The 23,952-nt window shown below is 35.0% G+C and overlaps 1 protein-coding gene across 4 annotated transcripts in view; it reads right to left on the bottom strand.

The window, feature by feature from the left end:
- Positions 1-14,221, bottom strand: part of LOC149533950 (MADS-box transcription factor 23-like) — a 201,091-nt gene extending 186,870 nt beyond the window's left edge. Inside the window, exons 1-2 of one of the 4 annotated variants that reach the window (XM_089807401.1) lie at positions 13,771-14,221; positions 13,286-13,488 (exon numbers count right to left, since the gene is read on the bottom strand). In XM_089807401.1, coding sequence (XP_089663527.1) covers positions 13,286-13,467 — 182 coding nt within the window. In that variant the 5' untranslated portion in view covers positions 13,468-13,488; positions 13,771-14,221. Of the gene's footprint in view, positions 1-13,285; positions 13,521-13,770 lie in introns of all 4 variants that reach the window. The other 3 variants (XM_089807402.1, XM_089807403.1, XM_089807404.1) reach the window with 3 other exon arrangements.
- Positions 14,222-23,952: the final 9,731 nt, after the last annotated feature.

Below are 23,952 nucleotides of genomic sequence, written 5' to 3'. Positions count from 1 at the left end.
TTGAGGAGGCGTCAAAATCATTAGTCCAAGTATGTTATATGTCATAGCGCTTTCAACCATTGATCTAGCACATTCTACACTTATTATTGTCTGAGTTGAGCCTCACATGGGTGGTCTCCGTGTGGCAACTTATCTGCAGAGGCTGACTTCTCTGCATCTATCACTATATGGAGTGTTGAGGTGGCACATGAGTTGGCACTCAAGAATTATTGAATTGGTGTAGGACCTTTTTTTTTTCACTTAGCTGATTTACATGGTCATTTGGAGTGACTACAAGGTGCTCTAAACAACGCAAAGAGTCTAAATTAGGCCTTTTCTCAAAATTATATAGATTTTATCAACAGAGTTAATTCCTAGCAAATAAAATATTACCGAAAAATTGCTTCACCAAACCACACTATGGTAGAGTTATTTTCTTAATATATTGTCATTTATGCTATTTTTTATAGCTTAAAGTTTTAAGTTGTCATTATTACTCTCTAGGTAAAGTGGGTATTTGGGAACTATAGTTTTTCTTTGTAACCATTTTGAGCGAGAATATTGTGCATTTTACTTCTTTGGGTGTGCCTTTGTAAAATAAGTTAGACCTAAAGCTTCAGTCACGCACACTACAAAATTATCGCACATGGAAGCTCAAAATGTCATAATTATTGCAATCTTGATTTCTTTAGGAAGTGTTTAAAGTTTATCAGAACGAGTTTGCTAATGAGATGAAAACAAAAATTAAATTTGATGACACAAAAGGACTCGTACGTCCTTATGTGTCTAATAACTTTTTGTTTCATATTGGTAAGAGTGGCACCTAAAATCATTGTGGAGAATCTCTCTCCCTCTCTCCCTCTCTCTCTCTCAGTCTCTCTTTGGATGCATTTCCCACCATTTAGGAAAAGATGAGGTCCTCAAAAAAATTTAAGCCATGCAATTTATTTATCTCTTCAAAGCCCAAAGGCATTTTTCAACTGTTTCCAATTGCCTTCTATTCTAATATGCATGTAATACTCTCTCTCTCTCTCTCTCTCTCTCTCTCACACACACACACACACACAGTTAAATCCTGAAAGCAATATCACAATTTGACTTGCTGTGGAAATTATCTCCTACTTATCAATTGATGAGCTTAAGGGGCTTTCTAATGAATGGTTCATAAGGCACAACACTTGGTGAAGGTTTTGCAAATGGGGTTGCAAGATTTGGGTTTAACCATGGAGGAAACTATGTAGTTAAGCGCACTCGGGGTGGAGTAGAACTAGGATGTGTGACCTCCCGGGAAGTCCTGGTGCTTCACCCCTATGAGCATCACCTAGATCCAATGAGTGCCAAGTGTTCCATTTATTATAATGAGAGATGGATTCATGTTGAATCACTACTTATGAAACATGGGTCAGAGAGTTTTACTCAAAATCACACAATTAAATCCAAATAGCAATATCATAAGTTTCTAGACATCAAACCCTAACCCTTGAGACTGATTAACTCTAAAAGTACATATAGAGTCGACCTGATAAACATTTGACACTTATTTTGGTCGGCCCAACTTCAGAAGGCCATAACTTTCAAACCATTGCTCTGATTCGCTATTATAACCACTTTTTGGAATCCTCAGCTTCTAAACTATAGGGCTTATCTGGCACAAGCCCTTGTCGACCACATTTCAGAGCCCGTCTAGGCCTCTAAGGTCTTGAACATTGAGCCTTAAATTTTTATACAAAAATTGCACACAAAAATTGCACACCAAAAATATGCAACAAATCCACGAGTTATCATGATATGGCACTAAGCCTCAACTAGTAGGCTAATATATCCAAGATGAACATCTACCGCTAAAATTAGGACATTTCGAGCTCATATGAGTGACTTACTAAGTAGTAAGCCTCTAGAAACAACTCTACACTGAGACAACCCTTATTCAAGAAAATAAAAGGAAATTTTTTTTTGGTGATACAAGATTTCTTTTACACCCAGGATCATCCTGTATCAGACACCCGAGGTAATCAGAGAAGTGACCCTGTCACGTCTTAGGTGTTTGCAAGAAAACCAAGATGGTTTACCTCCCCCCTTGCTAGCCATGGTAAATCTTCTACTGGTCTCCCTTTCCATTTGACGAGAAATTGTTCATAAGTTTTATTCCTTTTACTTTTTCCAACACGACTGTCCAATATCTCCTCAACCTCCTTTATAGCCGAACTAACTGTCGGAATACTCCATTGCGCTTCTGCAACGTTATCTCCATCACCTCATTGATAATACTATGTTAAATCTGAAATGTTAAATATTGATGAAATATTCAATTCAGCAAGCAACTCCACTTCATAGGCATTTCTAGAATCATGCCTTTTCACTATCTTGCACGGTCCAAATTTCTTCATTTTCAGCTTCTTATATGTACCCACTAGAAAATGCTCCTTTCTCAAATGAACCATGACTTCATCTCCAATCTTAAATTCCTAGTACCTCCTTTTCAGATCTGCCTTATCCTTGTACTGCATATTAATCTTTGTAATGTGCTTCTTCACCTCCTCATGGATGTTCTTCAAATGTTCAGCAAAATCTTCTGCTTCAGCAATACTTATTTCTCCTTTATCCAACTGCCTCAATTCAAAAGCATTTCCAAGACTACTCCCATATACGATCTAGAATGGTGATATAACAATACTCATGTTGACAGAATTATTATATGTAAATTTTGTCTATGGTAAAATCTGATCCCATCCTTTTTCCTCATCTCCAACTAAACATCTCAACAAATTTCCCAAACTCTGATTCACAACTTCAATTTATCCATCAATCTATGGCTGATGTGATGAATTGCACTTCAAATGTGTCTTCAATTTCTTCCACAATGTACACCAGAAATACCCAACAAACTTGGTATCGAGTAATCTGAGAACTATACACTTTGGCAAACCATGTAGTCTCATCACTTCTCTGAAAAATAATCCTGCCACATGTACAACATCACTAATCTTCTTGCAGGGAATGAAACGTGTCATTTTTTAAAATATATCGACCACCACAAATATAGTATGATACCCTCGTCATGTCCTTGGTAAACCAACAATGAAATCCATGTTGACATCCTCCCATGGCTTCTCTGGTACATGCAATGGCTGATACAACCCAGTATTCTACTTCACTCCTTTTACAATCTGACATACTCTGCAATTCTATACAAACCTCTTCACATCTTACTACCACTGTGGCCAATAATTATTCTCAGCAACCAAAGCAATGGTCTTATCTCTACCAAAGTGTCCAGTCAATCCCCCACTATGCTTCTCCTTGATGAGATTCTTTCTCATAGAACTTCTGGGAATGCACAATTGGCATCCTTTGAACAACATACCGTCTTGGATTATAAAATCCATCCACTAGGTTCTGTACAAGCTTCGCCAAAATCAGGATTTACAGATTGGATTGATGAAAAGGATTTAAAAAGATGTTAATGTATAGGGGAGATTAACACCTTCCTTATGCACGTTGGTTACAATATAATGAAGCAGTTGCAGCAAAGTATTTGGTATATGGAACTTAGACGCTTTTCATCTATGTTGCCATCAATGCCAAAGGGCGGATTATTAGCATTAATTATAATGGTATTCCTATGGGGGAGTGTCTTAGCATTGTTGCAGACATCACTCAATGATTGTGTGCTGCATTCATGACTGTGTTTATTATTGATGTCAATATACTTGTTATTCTGTGAGACTAACAGAGCAACAGAAAGAGATTGAGGTTGTGTGGTTCAAGGATTGAGGATGAGGCTATGCACAATTAAGGACGTGTTCTACAAAGTGTCCTAATGACATGGCTTAGAGTGCGTAGAAATTCAAAGACAATTGATAGTTATATGAGATGTATTGAAGACAGCATTCAAACAAAGATTCATGAAATGCAATTACTGATGTTTTGATTATATCTCGTAACAAAGATAAAATCTAGTTAAGCGAGGTCATACAAAGATAGAAGACATTATGAAGATGCAGTAGTCAAATGCGCAGATCCAGATAAGCATCGTGTGAAGAGTTATGAAGATTGTAAGCCAACAATTTGGTTGTAATTGTGAAAAGCTGTAATATTGTGATGTAACATGTATTGTAATATATTAAGACAGTCATATATTATAACTGTAAATTAAGAAAGCCTCAAGGCTGACCCAATAAGTAGTTTCAAAACTTGGTATAAAGAAAGGGTTATTTTCTTGTGGCAAAGTGTGGTTGTGATAGTGAGATCCAGTGCGGATATTTGTGTAATGCGAGTATGTGAACATGTAAGCGAGATCCAGTGAACCTGATATTGAATATCTTTTGACCAAGGAAGTGTTTGGTGCAGTTAAGGCACGATGAGCTAATAGAGAGATTGTATTTGGAAAAGAAGTTGTTGTAGAATACAAAGGCCAATTGGACAATGAGTTTAGTGGTCTTTGTTAGAGGGGTTGTTGTTGCACCAAAAGACCGATCTATCAATGCCTAATACAACAACTCAACTTATAGTACACAGGAGGCGATTAAACCCTTGTCACAAATCCCGAGGGAAGCAATGAACAAATTTCCAACAATCTCCCCCTCAGTGTTACCCGAGTGTCTGAGGATCCGAACCTGTGACCAATCTCCGATACCACTTGTTAGAGTGGGATTGTCGTTGCACCAAAAGACCTATCTATCAATGTCCAATACAACCACTCAATTTATAGTACACAGGAGGCGATTAAGCCCTTGTCACGAATCCCAAGGGGAGTGCTAAACAAATTTCCAATAGTCTTTCCCCTGAAGTTGTTTGAACAATGGGTCCTTCTGCCTTCCACAACTTCTAACAAGGTTGGAATCTCCTAACAAGGATTCAAAGTCTCCTAATAAGGACTGATATGTACTGAATGTATTTCATTGACTCCTAACAACATCCATCCTCTTACAAATTAATTATATATTAGTACATCATTTTGTGGGTACCATCCCCACCAGAGTTTTCCCTTTGAACAACGGTTTCACTAATTAACAACTCTAGTGTTATTGTGTATGGTTATCTTCTTATGATTGTTGCACTTATTGATTACATGTTTCAAATTTAATAAGGTTAATAAGAGTTATTTTAATCAGATAAATGATTCAGCCACCCTCCCCCCCCCCCCCCCCTCTTAGTTATCTTGGCAAACTTTACTTTCTAAAACTGACATGTTCCTTCTCTCTGCTATCCCCATTCTATTGTGGTGTTTTAGGAGTCAAAAGTTATCTTTTCATTCCATTATCTTCACAAAAAATTGTTGAACTGATTTGATATTAATTCTCCTCCTCTATCACATCTTAAACATTTGATTCTCAATCTAAATTCGTTCTCAACTTTAGCATTGAATATCTTAGACTTTTCAAAAGCTTCTAATTCCTGTTTTAAAAATGTTACCCACATCATTCTTGTAAAATCGTCAATTAAAAGAATAAAATACCTTTCACCATAGAATGCTTTTTTCTTTGTAGGTCCACACAAATCTGTATGAACAATCTTCAACTTTTCTAATGAATCCTTCTTTTGTTTAGCCATCACAAATTTCTTGCATACCATTTTAGAAGGTTTCATAATATTTGGTAAGTCCCTTGCTACATTACTACTACTTATCTTCACAATTTTATTAAAGTTCAAATGACAAAACCATCTTTGTCACAACCAATTATCATCAATACTAGTAACCAAACTTATTTTGATAGAGTTCAATTGAAACACATTACCCCTAGTTCTTGTATTTGTTCCAATCAGTTTACCATTTACGTCCTTGATTATACATGTCTTCTCAATGAATTGTAGAAGGTATCCCTTATCAACAAGTTTCCCAACACTCAATAAGTTATGTTTCATTTCATCAACAAAATAGACATCCTCAGTGTTAGTTTTACCATCAAGTGTAATAGATCCTTTTACCTTAATAGGACTTGGATTATTATTACCAACTCTAATTGTACCACCATTATAGCTGCTAAATTCAACAAACTTTTCTCTGTCACCAATCATGTGATGTGAGCATCCAATATCTATAATCCAATCAAGCTTTCTCCATGTGTGATACAAGTGTTTTTTTCTTCCTTAACAAGATTTTCTTCCTTAATAGCCACAAATCCTATCCCATCTTCATCATCACTATCTAAGAACTTTATCTCTTTGAAATCAAATTTATCATCACTAGCATAAACGAAATCTTTTAGAATATTTGACTTGTAAGGCTTTCTAGGTTTCACCTTTCTTTCTCTCTTAAGACATTGATATGGAAAATGGCCAAATTCTTTCCAATGCCAACAAGAAAAAGCTTTCTTATATTTAGGTTCTCTCTTTACAATCAATTAAATAACTTCATCAATCTTAATTTCCTCTTCCTACACTTCTACCCATTCTCTACCATAATCACCATTAGTGCTCGCAGTTTTGGTTAGTACTAGTTTATCCTTATGCACACTAGCTCTAAAAGTAGTCTCGCATCTAGGTAGATTAGGCTTTAATATAGATTCAAACACTTCCATCTTTCCAATCAAAGTTTCTCTATTACAATCTGGCATAATTGGAATGACTTCTATTAGTCACCTTAGTTTCATCAATAGAAATTTATGACATCAAAATTTTGTAATGAAACCTCATCCTCTAATATAGTTCATCCACAACCTTTTATGCCTATAACATACCTCATCCTCTAATATAGTTCCTACACAACCTTTTATGACTACAATCTCAGTAATTCTTTCAAGATATGACCTAACTGATTTATCTTCTTGCATTTTTGTATTTTTAAGCATAGTTTTCCAATTTTGAAGCCTAGAATTCTTCAAATATTTATCGCCCTAATAAAGAGCTTCTAAACTTGTCCAAATATCGTAAGCAAGTTGTAACCCTTTTACCTCAACAAACTCAGTTTCTGGAAGTACAAAGATTAATGCTTCTCTAGCATACATGTTGTACATAAATACCTCCTTCTCCTCAATAGTATAGGTAGGTAGATCATTTTCTTCCTTGACATTCTCTTGAGTCTTTGTTATCATCCAATAATCAATCCCCATGCAGATTACGTGTGTTCTCATCTTGTCCTTCCAATTGTCATAGCTCTCTCTATTAAACTTCGGACTTTCCTTCCTGAATGCCATGGATTTCCTCAAGTTGTTATATTGTCTTATTAACAAGGGCTTGAAGCTTTGATACCAATTGTTATAGAGTGAAGTCCACCATCACAACTGAGAGGAGGGGAAAGGGGATGAATAAGTTGTGCCAATAACAACTTAAATTCAACTTGCTAAATCCAACTTCAATAAGTTCCGAAATAGTGACAAATTTCAAGAGATAAAACATGCACAATGACACAATGATTTGTTAACTAGGAAAGCTCTTGATCAGAGGGAAAACCCTGGTAGGGATGGAACTGACATCATGTACTAATGTAAATGTTCCATATGAAAGGATGTGACCTTATTTGGAGTTAATTACAATACAAATTAGTACATTAGTCATTATTAGGAGACTTTGAACCCCTTGTCACAAGGTTCTAGCCTGAGCATGAAGGAAGATAATTGCACACACTATCCACATTGTTTCATGACGTAGTACAAGGCAGCAGAGTCTCCAAAGGAGATATCCTAGCCCCTAGAAATTAACCACATAATGGAATATAAACAATAACACAAAGATTTAGATCCATAATAATGCTAATTCCCATAATAGAATCGTAAGATTTACATCCAACATACCTAGCTATAAGGCCTTCCAGGTTACAGCCAAATATATCAATAATTACAACAACAATTCTACAAGACCTTGCAAGATCCAAACTCTAGCTAGTCCAGATCCACAATCTGGTAGCAAATGCCAAGAAGAATTTAAACTTGCACTCGCAAGCCACCAAGCTACCTTCTTGTTTAGCTACTAGCTATACTCAAGTTCACTCCTCTTAGCTACTCCATGCTTAATAATGATCCATTGATGTCTCAAGATAAGACAAGACCCCCTACTTATACTAAACCAATCTACAGGTCAGCCTAGCTAATTACATTAAATAAACACTGACATATTAAATAAACCCTCAAGCCACAAGTCGACTTGGCAACAGATATTAAATACATGAAATAACTAAATACATAGGACAAGCCCTAAGTTTACAATGTATAACTAACTCATATGACAACATAAGAGTACGCACCCATAGGCATAGATCCACATGTCATTCAACTATCCAAATCCAAGAGCGCACATGCCAAATCCCTTGGGTCGAAGCTCGTGGAAATAATCTTCAAGGTATGGCAATAAATCAGGAATAAACAACCAACAGTCACCAAAATAGCTCTAACTCCAAGATGATGAATCCAAACTTAATGCACACTTAGGACAAGGTTGCTCAATATATCTCGAACACACTCGTAACTATGCAAGCCATAACTCCATAAATCTAAGCTCGAAGCGTTGCATACACGATTGTTGACTTCCCTAGGATGCTCTTGCATCACTTCTACAACTATAAACAACAGATCTTGAAGATAACAAATCTATAAGAGTGAACTGAAACTACAACTCAATTGCTAATACAGTTCCTTTTGAAGTTCCTGAACCAATATCAACTCAATCCTATGCTCTGCTCTAAATAAATTCATATCCTCGGTATACAAACATTACATCCTATACACAAATCACATAATACCACACTAACACCCAGGAAAAAATATCTTTCCTTTATATTGTATTCTAATAACTAATCAGTTCAACCTTTTGAGCTTCTCCAATGTATAATTAATTACATAGAAGCTCGTTAAGATATTACATTAAGTTCTCACATGTTACATTATAATTTATAACTTCTAAAATAATTCCTAATACAAAAGTTGGCTACCAATGAACATATCGCACGTTCCACTTCATCAACCTTCCCAAAATGTTCTTCAACATGTGGTAACACAAACATAGCCTCACAAATATGTCTTCAACCATGACGTAAGCTTGTTCATTGTTATTCCATCTCACTTACAAGATATAGCCAAAACTTTGCAAACTGTTTTTCCACGTACTGGCATATTGCTAGTCTTTAGAAAATGATCTATAACTTATTCAACACTTATCCAAATCATACACAAATACAAATGTAGTGTTTGAACACACTCCTCAACATGATTTTAAGCTCACATATCTTAACCTATTATATTCCAACTTCGCTAACCAATCCAACCACTACAATGTACAAAGTCTTTGCCTATCATGAATACAAACATATATATGTTGACATCAATGACAAACCTGTCATCAATACAATACATAACCAACATATCCAAGTGCCAACCACTTCTATAATCCAATCATGATCGTTCCTTCATCAAATTATAGTAATAATATCAGACATAAATATTAAATTTGGGTTAAGCTGATATTAACTAAGCCTAAGCCTAATAAGGGACATTACAAAATCAAGAAGGATTGTGAGAGTACAATTATTAGTTTTGATAATAAATTTAATAAGATTAGGGATTTATTGAAGATCATTACATTAATACCAACCACAGGGTTATCAAACTTATTGTTGATACCATGAACACCATGGTGGGAAAGTTGGAGAATGCCTACAAGGAAAAACTAATTGTGGACCTAAAGATGGACAAGGATAAATCTAAGGAAGATTCCATAGGGTCGAGCAAGATAACAAGGGATAACCTCAAAAGTAAGGTTGACAAATATTTCAAGGATATCCAGGAGCTTAAGAAAGAAACTTAATACATGACCTTGTTAGAAGCAGGAGTAGTGAATACCTTGAAGACACTGGCATTGTATCTTTTTCTTTGTTCTGGTTTTTTGTTGTTCTGTGTCTTGTTCTCTCTTTGTTGTCATGTTTATTAGTTTGGATTGCACTGTAATGTTTGAAGCTTTATCTCGTTAATAATTGATGTTGAAGATTTTTAGGTTCCTTCAAAACATGTTTTTACCTTGATCAAAACATGGAGGGTTCACTAGGATGTGCATTTGTCTTTTGATGCTAAAAAGATTTTAAAAATATCAAAATAAAAATACATTACTTCTTACCTATGTCACAAGGTATGAATAAGTGTAGCTTACTATATATTGATGTTTGAGACTTTTGGTTAAATGTTTGAGATAGTTTGTTTTGGATATTCATATCGATATACAATGGCTTTGATGTATGAGACTATTGTTATAATGTTGTTATTCTAGTGCTCCTGATTTATATTGTCGGTATTATCATTTATGTTGTTGTACTATTGTTGTAACTAGGAATTTATTAACATATTGTCTTGCTGTTATCAATTTCCTCCCACCCTTTAGGAAACATCCTAAAAATGTGTTCCCATCCCTAAAGCACCATGGTAGATAGGAGAGTATTGAATTGTAGCAATCATACTTTTACATAGTTTTATTCATTACCTCAAAACAAATGCTTTTAATAAAATATTTGAAGAGTGGCTAAAATATTCTTTGGGATTCTTTGTAATGAAAATAATTTTCTGTGTGATTCTTTATATTAAAAATATTTATAAAAAAAGTTAAACAATTTAAGAACTAAAATCTTAGTTCCACATTTCTGTTACAAAACGAATTTAGAGAAATTTGTTAAATCATAAAAACAAGTAACTTTTAAGTCATAATCTTAGTTCCACGTATTAGTTTAACGGATGGTCAAGACCCTATACCCTTCCTTTAATCCGCCCTTGCTAGACTTAGCATTTCCAATCCCCACTACCCTAAGGTCTCGAATAACCCTAACCATAAGCACTTTGAAGAGCAAGGGATTGACGTCGAATTGCAAAATTTAGTAATAAAAAAACCAAATTTGAAGTCATTTGAAAATTATCTAAACTCTCACTGGCAATGAAGCTTGGAAGATTTTGTTGCGGCATTGCATCTCTTCAGGATTTCCAATCCACCAGCCAGCCTAGAAGGGGATTGGTTTTCAGACCCTTCTTGTGACCACTGAACCTATTCAAATTCAAGGCACTTTTGTTGCCAAAAGCATTTGGAAAGCTTGGTAAGCCGTTAAGCCCTAGCTTCGCTGGGCTGGAGATGAGTTTAGAGATGGGCTCTCCATGAACCAGCACAATCTCTGGTGGTTACCATTATTTGCTATCCAAGGTGTTCCCCTAGCCAAAGTTCATGGGGCTAGTGCTCTATGTTTTCTCTAACGAGGCATAAGAACCCCTAAAGATCTTTTTTCCAGAGTTACTATGAGTTTACGATCTTGGGAGGACATGAAAGTGCAATTTCAGCTCATCCGTCCCGATTGTCAAACTTTTGATCTTCTAGTTTCTGCGGTGCCTCCCCATATGTTGCATAAACTTGGCATTCAGTCTTCTCGCCCTTGATGGAAAAACTGGAAGTGGTATCCAGCCACTCCGGTAACCAGCTACAAGCCTAGGCTTGGCTACCAGTGGTTGGTTCCTCACTTGCCCATGGTCGATGTTCTCAACCAAAGATGGCATCTACAATCTTCTCACCGTACTTGGAGTCATAGGTTTTCCACTATGTGGCAAACTGTTACTGAGCCTAAAATTGCGCATTTCGCCTGGTGTATTCTTTTCCAAGGCTTGCCTTTGGGCCCCCGACTGCGGCACTTGGGAGTTCCTGACCCCCATTGCCCTTTCTGTGGTCAACTAGAGACTTTTTTGCACAGTTTTTGGTTTTGTAGACGGGCTCAGTGTTACTGGTGATGGAACCATGATCTCTTTCGCCCTTTCCGCCCAAAACCTTTTTCTTGGCATATGGTTATTCTGGGAGACAACACTCAACTTCCCTTCAAGTACTCTCAAATTTGGCATGCTTTCAGGTTGGAGATCTTGGGATCTAATGATAAGGATCCTCCTCCCTCGGCTAGTAAGGCTTTTGTTTTTTGTGTTTTTTTGTTTTCTCGGGGTGATCTTGTTTCCCCCGGCCCCTTTTTTTGTGAATATGTAACTTTTATGTGTTATTTTTAATCTAAGGAAGGGACTATTCATCAAAAAAAAAGTATCTAAAGACTGAAAATTAATTGTTCATGAGGTAGTTTAGATATACAAATATTCTCTTGAGATATACCATGTTAAAGTCATCAATCTCCAAAAGTGTTAATGTAAAATTTAAACTAAAGTAATGAAGAGTGATATGTATTTGCACAATTTAAATAAGAGTCGTAAAGGTTAAACTTATGCTACTGTTAAAAATTATTATATATAAATAACTTAATATTTACTAAATTTACATGGACGATATCTTTTTGCAGCAATGTGTTAGGTTGTTAGTGCTTGTTTGTATTAGATACAATGACTTTGATGTAGTAAGTGAAAATTTTAGAAATGAGCAGCAAATCTTGATGCAATTATAAACAGTTCCATTTTTGTATTTTGTTTACATTATATCTAATAAATATATGAGAAAAAACTGTTGTAACAACCTAACACACTATTGCAAAGAGATTATCCCTTGTAAATTTAATGATTTTTGTTTGCACAATGCATGATCATATGAATAGATGTGCTTACTCATGGAGATTGTTATGTTAACCCAAAAAACAATTTCTATTAGATATGATGATTGTGATGTAGTAGGTCAAAATTTTGGACATCAGCACCAGATAGTGATGTAATTATAAACAGTTTCATATTTGTATTTTTTTAACATAATATCTAATAATGTTACTCAAACATAAACATTAATTTTTAGTAAAAATACAAATAGAAAACTAGTTTAAAGAAGAATGTGAACACTCAACAATAAATTGAAAATATTATAACAACAATACTATGTCATTTCTAAAAAAAATGTGCAAAAAAACCAACATGAATATATTAAAAATATATGATAAGTTTATAAATAATTTCTAAAAGAAAAAATAATGTTAAACAAATAATAAAGATTAATATTCTTTAAAAATGAATATATAAATAATTATATAAAAATCTAATATTTTAGTATATATAATTGTTGTTATACATAAAAATAAATAATAAATACAATTAAGTTAATTAATAGTATTAAATGGTGTCACTTCAGAATTCTTAATATTGTTCATAAATTCTTATAACAAAATTATATATTTTTTAAGAATTAAAATTAGTATTTGCTTAATAGGTTTGAAGTCTATCGATACGGGAAAACATGCTAATTTGATACGGCGTTGAGAATATAATCCTGAAACCTTAACTATTTATAGCACTTAAATATTTACTTAAGAAGTACAAATTTAGATATCTAATAAAAAATTGTCCACACAGTAAACTAATCACAAATTCCAAACGTGAAAATTGTACACCTTTTTTTGCCCCTAAATAAACCAAAGCAAGCACAGCAAACATACCCGCAATTGGAGTACTCGAAGAGCTTCCCCGTTGCAGAGAAAACGATAAGCCCGACCTCCGCGTCGCAGAGAATAGAGAGTTCCTTTGCCTTTTTCATCAAACCCTTCCTCCGCTTCGAGAAAGTCACATGCCTCGCCGAGGCTTTCTCTATTTTCTTCAGTTCTACTCTTTCTCTGCCCATTTTAAATCTCAAATACTTTACCTGCAAAGAGCTTTTTGAAGTTACACAAATATCTGCAAAGAGATTTTGAAATTTATATAATATTTTCAAAAAGCTTTTTGTAATTATACAGATAATTTCAAAGAACTTTGTGAAATTAGAAAAATATTTGCAAACAGCTTTTGAAAATACACACATATTTGCCAACAGTTTTTGAAATTACTCAAATATTTGCAAAAAGTTTTTGAAATTGCTGAAATATTTGCAGAACAAGCAGAACTTTACGAAACCCTTAGTAAATAAAATACAGAAAAGTATCCATACCGGCGACTAAGCCGCGCTCTGGTTATGACCTCAGATCTCTAAATGCCGCCTTGTGCATTCAATAAACACACAAAAAACGAGAAATAGTTAAGGGTTGTGCACGCTAAAATATGCAATCAGATTTGACTGAAGTTGTCCCGGTTTCCTTTCGGAAAATGTTGTGCTGACGTGCAAACAATATGCAAACCAACTTCTATATAATGCACTCCAAGCTCCCCGGATGGAACCTGCATCTTTCACGCTTAGAAATCTTCGCATTCCTTTAATGGACCAGACTAGAAAATATGCGAGGGAGGCTTTATCTGTTATCTGTTAAAAGTCGCATTCAGCGTACCCTATGATTAAAATTCCATTAATGGACGAGAAGAAAACAAGTGTGGGCAAATACCTTTTTAGCCGAAAAAATAAATTCAATCAATGAACTCTTTTAAACACTCGAGCTATACGAACTCTGTTCCGTTGCACCGAATTGAATTTAGTATTTGTTAAAAAAATGCATAAAAAATCTCCTATAACTCTTGTACGATACGGTGAGGATGCCGTCCGTGCTCTGTGAAATGAATCTTCACCTTACGTTTATCCGTTATTACAAGGCCCTTAATAAACCCAAATCCCGAAAAACAAATATGTAACTTGCAGTGGTCCCCGGAGTACATTAATTGCGTGTTATTGGTGAAGTGCTGTCCGGGTGTAGGATGGATTTGCTTCTTTACTTTTAGATGTGGTTGGTTGGCACTGTCTCACAACCTTTTCAATGTTGGAGAACATGTAGGTTCCACATCAGGATATTTGAAAACAATAGTTTTAGTTGTTATAAAAAAAATATTGGTTTTAATTGAAGGAGGAATGATTTTTTTTTTTTTTTAACTATTTAATTAGTTTATATATAATAAGCTGAGAGGAGGTGTTTATTTTCATTTAATCTTAATATTAATTTTATTTAAACTAACATTAATTTTTAATAGGATTAGTATCAAAATATTAATTTATTTTTAATTATAATTGTTACCATGAAATAATAATAGTTGTATAAAGTTATATTAAATTATTATTATTAATTATTTTAATCATAATTGTACAACAATAATATAAAATTAGTTTTCAACATTTAGTTTTTATTCTACATATGGTGTTTAATTTGCATAACTTTAATTTATTTTTATTTTAAGGATATTGTTACATAAAATGTTACAGTCAGAAGTAGAGTTATGGTTAGGGATAGAGTTAGAGTTAGAGTTAGGGTTAGGGTTGACGTCAGGGTTTGAATTAGGGTTAGGGTTTGAGTTAGGGTAAGAGTTAAGGTTAGAGTTAAGATTAGAGTTAGAGTTAGGGTTAGAATAAGGGTTAGGGTTAGAATTAGGGTTAGAGTTAGAACTAGAATTAGGGTTATGATAAGTGTTAGGATTAGGATTAGGGTTAGTGTTAAAGTTAGGTTTAGTGCTACAATTAGGTTTAGAGTTAGGGTTAGGGTTAGGGTTAGAGTTAAACTAATTCTGTAGACATAGGGTTAGAATTAGGGTTAGGGTCAGGGTTAGAGTTAAACTTAGAGTTAGAGTTGGGGTTAGGGTTAGAGTTAGGGTTAGTATTATGATTAGGGATAGAATTAGAATTAGGGTTGGAGTTAGAGTTGGGGTTGGGGTTAGGTTTAGGGTTTGCATTAGGAATAGGGGTAGGGGTAGGGGTAGAGTTAAGGTTACAATTACAGTTATGGTTAGAGTCAGGGTTAGGATTAGGCTTAGATTTATGGTTAGGGTTAGAGTCTGGGATAGGGTTAGAGTTAGGGTTAGGACCTATTATATTGGTTGACTTATGATTAGATGTAAGGCTTAGGAAACACAATTGGTGAAAGTGTTACATTTAAAAGTTGGATAGTGTTACTGTTACTCTTATGATTAGGAGTACAATTATGGATATGGTTATAATTAGAATAAGGGCCAAACATGTAGTTGTTTAAGATTATAATCAAGGTTACAGATAGTAGTAGGGTTAGGGATAGGGTTTTAGATTATATGTATTGTTATAGTTAAGCTTTCTATAAGACTTAGGCAAAGGTAATGGGTAATGCAATGGAAAGGAGTACAACTATGTTTACAGTTTGATGCAAGAGCATCGAGCTTGGATTTTGGTGGAGTTATGCTTTTCATGGTTAGGGATGTGTTGGAGACACATTAGGGAACCTTGTCCTATGTGCGCATAGAGATTGGAGTTATGTTAAGTTTGAGTCGTTTTTACCCTACTCCTGGAGATATGTTTTCTGGTTTCTAGGTGCCTATTGCGGGCCACGTAACTAATTTTGTACAATGAGTTAGAGGATGAAAATTTCAAGGATTGAAGAGGGCCTAGAGTACTTCCCTTTGTCAAAGACACAATTCCTAATTCATTATAAGTTGGGAGATATGGCAATTCTCCTAGAGTATCACTTTTGGTAGTTTGCACGACAGGTTTATGTGCGTGACTTTCGAGATAGATGTGCAGATATCCTTATTGAATCAGCCTATGCATCCTTAAGGGGTTGTAGAGGACCTAAAGTACTACCTTCAGTTCCAAGCGCAAGTTCTAATTTAATCGGGGCTAGGAGATATCACGATTTTTCTCGGGTATCGATTTTTGGATATTTAATTTCTGTTGGAGGCCAACTTGTGGCTCTTCAAGTATTTAATGTTAGGTTTATTTAGTTTTTAGCATTATGGGCCGAGTTGTGGCTTAGATTGGTATAAGTAGGGGCTGTGGTGAAGTCTTTAGTGATCATTATTCATTTGCAGGAGGAGTGAGTGTGGAGAATAGCTGAAGAGTGAGTTTTTCTTGAGACTATGGACAAAGCATCGAATGTGAGGCAGTTTATAGCAAGATTGTGATTAGTCATCCAGCTTGGAGAACAGCATGGAAGATGGAGTAGTTGAGTAAGAGAAGATTTCTAGAGTGTGGACAGAGTGTTGAATGTGAGGCAATTTACACTTGGATCTTGGATAAAGTTTGAGAAGGGCTAGTAGTTGTGGCTTGGAAAACAAGGAGATTGCTTCGTGAGCTTGCAAGCATAAGTTTAGATCTTCCTTGGAGGTTTATACCAAAGTGTGGATATGGACTAGCTAGTGTTCGAGTTGGATCTTGAGGGATCTTACAGAACTGTTGAACTATAATTGCTTTGTATTTGGCTATAACGGGGAAGGCCTTATAGCCTGACACATTGCATGTAACGGTTATTTTATGAATAAATCATTATAATTTGGTATCAGATCTTGCATTATTATTCTATTTCCGCTATGTGGTTATTTGTTGGGGGCTAGGACATCTCCTTTGGGGATTCTCCTTCCTTGCACTACATCATGTGGTATTAGAGCAAAAGTTGTTCCTGAGTGTGTAGACAAATCACCGAAGTTGAGGCAGTTTGCACCAGGACCTTGGGAGGACATGCAAATGGATCTATGGTTGCGAAGATAGAAGGTTGATCTTGTTTGGGAAGATTAATATGTTGGTGATTTATTGGGGTTTGTGAACATCTTGGAAGATGGCTCCGAGAGGATTGGACTCTGGGATGATTATGAGTCTCTATGATATCCTGGAGAGGAGGATTAATGAGACAATAGCTCAGGTGGATGTTGTTGTAGATGCTACTTTTTATAAAAGAGTTAAGGAACCAAAGAAAGAAGTTATATGTTATTGGAGCTAGAGTCTACTGATCTAGAAGAGAGTTGTCTGGCCAGTCAGAAGACTTGTTCAAGAGAAAAGATGGCATCGCAAGGTCAAGGTGGAAGAGTGTGGTTTTATTGATCAGTTTGTGGAGCCTAATATAGAACCTACAGAGCAACTGGAGGTTGTTGCTAAGGATATTCCTAATCTTGTTGGTGCTAGGATGGAGATTGGTTTTCATGATCAATTGGTTGAGTCTGATATGGAGATTGCAGAGCACTCAGTCGTGGACGATTTGGTTGTTGTTGGCAGTGACTTGTATGTTGTAGAGCATCTTGTGAGTGATGAGATTCCTAGTGTTGTGAGTTTCGAATATGTTGATGGAGATCTACATATTACTGTTGATATGGAGTTTGTTGCTGTTGTTGTGAATTCACTAGATGCTAATGTGAATGAGGTGTTGTTGGTGAAGCATTATGTTCAATTTGTTCTTGGGTGTGAGCATGTTGATTGAGTTGCTGATATATATTTGATTCAAATGTTTTAGTGGATGAAGCATAGACGGTTGATTTTCAAATTTGTTCTATTGACTTTAATGAAGTGGAAGCCTTTGGTAAAGATGAAGTTGGTTGCAGATCTTCCTTTAGGCATCAAAGTATGGGCATCAAAGTTGGTTCTATTTACTTAGGAAGTTTGATGCAGGAGCATCGAGCTTGGATTTTGGTGGAGTAATTATTTTCATGGTTAGGGATTATTGGAGACACATTGGGGAATCTTGTCCTATGTGCGCATAGAGATTGGAGTTATCATGTTAAAGTTTGAGTCATTTTTACCTTGTCGTTGGAGATGTGTTTTCTAGTTTTTGGGTGTCTGTTGTGGGCCATGTAACTAATTTTGCGCAATGAGTTAGAGGATGAAAATTTTAAAGATTGAAGAGGGCCTAGAGTACTTCCTTTTATCAAAAGCGCAAGCTCTAATTCATAATAAGTTGGGAGATATGGAAATTCTCCTAGAGTATCAATTTCTACCGATTTGCATGACGGGTTTCTGTGTGTGACTTTCAGGATAAATGCATAGATATCCTTATTGAATCAGCATTTACATCCTTAGGGGGTTGTAGAGGACCTAAAGTACTACCTTCAGTTCGAAGCACAAGTTCTAATTCAATTGGGGCTAGGAGATATCATGATTTTTCTCGAGTATCGATTTTTGGACATTTAATTTATGTTGGAAGCCGATTTGTGGCTCTTCAAGTATTTAATGTTAATTTTATTTAGTTTTTAGCATTCTAGGCTGACTTGTGGCTTAGATTGGTATAAGTAGGGGTTGTGGTGAAGTCTTTAGTAATCATTATTCATTTGGAGGAGGAGTGAGTGTGGAGAGTAGTTGAAGAGCGAGTTTTTCCTGAGACTGTGGACAAAGCGTCGAATGTGAGCCAGTTTACAGCAAGATTGTGATTAATCATCTAGCTTAGAGAAGAGCATGGAAGATAGAGTGGTTGATTAACAGAAGATTTCTAGAGTGTGTGGACAGAGCACCGAATGTGAGGCAGTCGACACTTGGATCTTGGATAAAGTTTGAGAAGGGCTAGTAGTTGTGGCTTGGAAAACAAGGAGATTGCTTAGTGAGCTTGCGAGCACAAGTTTAGATCTTCTCATTCAAGGTGCTCCCCTTAATATCATAAACTCATACCAGAAAATAAAGAAACAACAGCAAATGCGAGAACAAAATATGGACTTCTTATTTGTGCCACAAATGCGGAATTAAAGAATTCATAATTACAATATGCTAACCTACATGGGTGCCTTCATTACAATAATCTGCAAGACAAGCTGTGAAATGTCACCTAGAGTTATCCTAGACAATGTTCGAGCCTTTCTTAAATAGGCAATTTTATGCTGCTCGGGAAGGTTCTAGACATTGAAACTTAATACCTAGGGCCGACAGACCCTAACAATACATACAGAGTGGGCCAAATACATCTTTGACAATTATTTTAAATATTTGAGGTAGCCCCATTTTGAAAGGCCATAACTCATGAACCGTAATTATAACCACTTTTCAGAAATGGTAGCTCCTAATCTATAGGATTAGAACCGCGCAAGCGCCTTTTCCTTGAGTTTTCAAACCTCATCCGAGCACTCTAAGGCCTCCAAAGGTGAACCTGAAGATATTTCTGCAAATTTTTCCATTGAAAATCCGCAATAACTTCTCTGATACTTATGCTTGAGCAATGAGATTTTTATGGTAGGCTTACAACTCTAAAGTGAACCTTCTTGTAGAAAATGAGAACATTTCGAGCTCATATGAAAAACTTACTAAAAATAATAAGTTCCCATAAATAGTAACCACCCTGTCTACTAGTCCTTATTAAAATAGAAAAGACTGAAAATAAATAAATAAAATTTGGGTGATGCAAGATTGCCCTTGCACCCAGGATGCTCCTGCATCATCTTCCTTAGAGGTTTCTACCAGAGTAAGAAGACATCATTCCTTTATACCATATCTTCAACATAATTCTTTGAGTTGGCCTTGAGGCTTTCTCAGTTAATTTATAATAAAATAATTAATTAATTACAATTACAATAGAATTGTCGGCTCATAGTCTATACAAAACTTCACACATGTGATACTACGACTTGTGCACTTGCTGATATCACCAACAAATTGTCCTCTATCACTACCTAACTATGCATCTTCTCATTACATCTTAGATGAAAGATATCAAACAACCATCAGGAATTGCTTTCCTAATGCTCAGTCTTTAAACTTCTCTCTATAAATTAGGTACAACTTTTGTACATCTTTGACTTAGACGCTACACATTGAACCACATCATCAAGATATATTATAAAAAACTTCCATGGTTGTGCATCACAAAATAATCAAATCATTATCTGTACGACTAAGATCTTTATTTGCTACTCAACCAATCTTTACAAAAACCATACTATGTTGACATCAATGGCAAACATAGTCATGAATGCAACATGTCAATACTTTCCAATGCTTAGGATACTCCCCCAAAGTAGTATCATCAGAATTCATGCTAACATTACTGTCACTCGACAATCATTGAATTTTAATACTTGGTCATCACTGAAATACACAGTCAGTGTTTAAGCTTTCTGTTTTGACATCTACTGACTTTCTCAGTCAATGCTAATGCTTGGTCAACACTAGAATTTCTCGGCACTAACTGTGGCTTGATTGACACTAGCATTACTTGATACTCCTTCTTAATTTACTCTTTTTCTCAGCATGTCTCAACTTTCTTGACATAAATAATTACTCTACTTTATCAAAGTATATCTAATCAAATATTCGATGTAACTTCTTTTTCATAACTTCAACCTTTCCTCTAGGTTCTATAATTATGAGTAACTCTCGAATCCTCTTCATCAATCAGCTAGATATGATATTTATATTAGGTAGCAATATTTCTCATCCATAGATTTGACTTCAATGACAAAACAACAATTGTTCCAATTGTAAGTTTCTAACAATTCATTGTATCTATCCATCTCCTTCTTTTCTAGAAACTTCTCATTCATCGAATTTGATCTTAGATATAATATCTAATCCTCTCCTTGAATTAAATGACCCAACTCATCAATCTTATCTTCAACGTGGTTTCCATATCCGAAGAAATCAACTGAGTCAGCTGGAAATTATGATTCCTGAAACATATTCAATACCGTCACTTGGAACCATCACTAAGTTCTGGCACTCGGTCATCATTGAATTGCTCAATCGTTGTAGAGCTCAGCATCAACACTATCACTCGGTCGATATCGATGCTCGATCAACATTAGATTCACTTGAATTGTATTGTAGATCAATTGACACTAGCATCACTCAACATTCCTTAATATTTTACTCTATTGCTCGGTCAAACTTTACATGAGTGATATATCTTGACTTGTACTGTAAAGAATTCAACGTCAACATGATATAAACAATCACTTTGTCTTATCAAAGTCTAACTAATCAAATGTCCATTGTACCTTCCTTTTCATAACTCAACCTATCCTATAGGTGTTTTTGTTATGAGAAAACTCTCAAATCATCTTTATTAATCAAATAGATATGATATTTAGATTAGATAGCAACATGTCTCATTAGTAGATTTGACATTAATGACAAAACAACAATTGTTCCAATTGTAGTTTCTAATAATCTCCCTCTTTGGCATTGATGGAAACACCTCAATACATCTTACAATATTACTTTCAATACCTCAAATATTTTGCATTAAGGGAATACAATCTCCCTCTTTGTTACCATGCAACCCAAAAGATTTCATTAACGTGAGTGTGCAATATCCTTAGTTTCATTCTAATTCTCATCTCTGCAATTTAGAAAATTGTTTCCTCTTTCATTGTTCTCTCCCTCTGAGGTTTATCTCTCTCTCTTTGGTTATTCTCTCCCTCTTCAATTATTCCTTCGATTATACAATATCTTCGTCTTTGATAATAATGCCAAATACACTAGCTCTTCTTAGCTTCATATACTTCATACATCTTGATCATGTAGATATTTGCATGTCTAGCTTATTTTTGTCATTTGTTTATGACTGATTTGTTATGTTGGTCTTCTTCTTACTAAAGTTTACTACATTAGGCATATCCTAAAGTATAATTTCCTACATCAATGTGTATGATATTCTAATTAGCACATTTGATGCAATGCACCATTTCTTCTTAAGTTTCTTTACTTAGGGGAATCACCCCTAATTTGCCTCTATGATATTCGTAAGCATCCTTAGGTAACGCATTAGTGAATATGTCTACAATTTGTTCTTTGTGTACACATATTCTAACATCACTTCTTTGTCTTGAACTAGTTCTCTCAAGTAGTGATACTTGATAGAAATGTGCTTAGTTTTAGTATGCATCATTGGATTCTTTGATATGTTAATAGCACTTGTGTTATCACAATAGATAATTGCTAGATCTGTAATTTCTTCTTTCATTCCTTTCAACAATTCTTTGATCCACACAATGTTTGAATAGATTACTGCAACTGCCACATACTTGGCCTCAACTGTTGATTGGGAAATATAGTTTTATTTCTTTCTTGTCCATGGCATAAATCTCTTTTCTAGAAAGAATGTACCTCTACTAGTGTATTTTTTGTCTTCAATATTTTCTGCCCAATCATGGTCAGTGAATACCTTCAATATCACTTCTCTTGCAATACAATCCATAGTCTTATGTACCTTTTAGATATCTCAATATCCTTTTCACTTCCATCATATGATTCTCCTTACGATTTTATGAAAATCTTGCAACTATCCCAACTGCTAGTATAATATCTTGTCTGGAATGAATAACATATTGTAATTTTCCAATCATTAGTCTATATAGTGTTTGGTTCACATCAACATAATCATCACTTTTAGATATGGTACACATCAGCAGATTCATCACTTTTAGATAATTTATGTCATGTAGACATAGGTTTGCTCACAGGTCTTGATTCTTCCATTTCAAAGGTTTTTAGAGTAATGAAAATACCAAATTTCATTTGACATACTTGCAATCCCACAAAAAAATTGATTTCACGAAACATTGACATTTCAAATTCCTTTTTCATTTCATCAACAAATGATTTGCATAATTCTTCTTTACCTCCAAATATAATGTCATCAAAAAATATTCCAGATAGCAGTACTTCATAGTTCTTACTAGTCTTTAAGTATAGATTACTACTATCATTTGTCCTTTCAAAACTGATCTTCACCAAGTAGTTGTGTAGTCTTTCATACCATGCTCTTAGGGCTTGCTACAATCCATATAGAGCTTTATTTAGTTTACATACCGTATTCTTCTTGTTCGGATCTACAAATCCTTTAGGTTGTTCTATGTACACTTCTTCCTCAAGTATACTATTCAAAAATGTAGATTTGACATCCATCTGATATACCTTGAAATTCTTGTAGACTAATTATGTAAGTAGAGTTATGACTCCTTTCAGTCTTCCAACAAGAGAAAAAGTTTCTCCATAGTCAACTCCTTCTTCTCAAGCATATCCTTTGCATACTAATCTTATCGTGTTCCTTGTAACTTCACCTTTTTTATTCAGCTTATTTCCAGAAACCCATTTTTTCCCAATTACATTTTTATTGTCTTTGTACTGTAGTCCAAGTATTATTTTTCTCAATTTGTTCAATTTCTTCATTCATTTCTTGGATCCAATCTTCATTGTCTAGAGCATCCTTCATTGATTTGGGTTCAACTTCACAAAGTAAGCATGTGTCATCTCTAAGTCTTTTTCTTGTCATAAAACTAGTTTCTACATTCCCAATTATTTGTTTAGGTTTATGATGTCTTTTTACATATCTAGCTAGCATAGGTGGCCTCCTTCTTTGTTCTTCTATAGCTTCATCTTGGAAAATAATTTCAGGCTCATTAATTCTTTCTTGTTCAGGTTCAAGTTCTAGTTTTGCATGCTCAACATTGATTGTTTGATGTTCGACATGTTGACATTATGGTCATGTTTGTTGTTAGTGACATACACTTATTCAAATTGTATCTACCAAGCACATTGTAC

This window comes from Cupressus sempervirens, chromosome 10, assembly GCF_028749045.1.
Source record: "Cupressus sempervirens isolate cs-2001-9-10 chromosome 10, ASM2874904v1, whole genome shotgun sequence".
NCBI lineage: Eukaryota > Viridiplantae > Streptophyta > Pinopsida > Cupressales > Cupressaceae > Cupressus > Cupressus sempervirens.
Note: the sequence above shows the minus strand (reverse complement) of the source record. Positions and strands in the feature narration are given on the sequence as shown.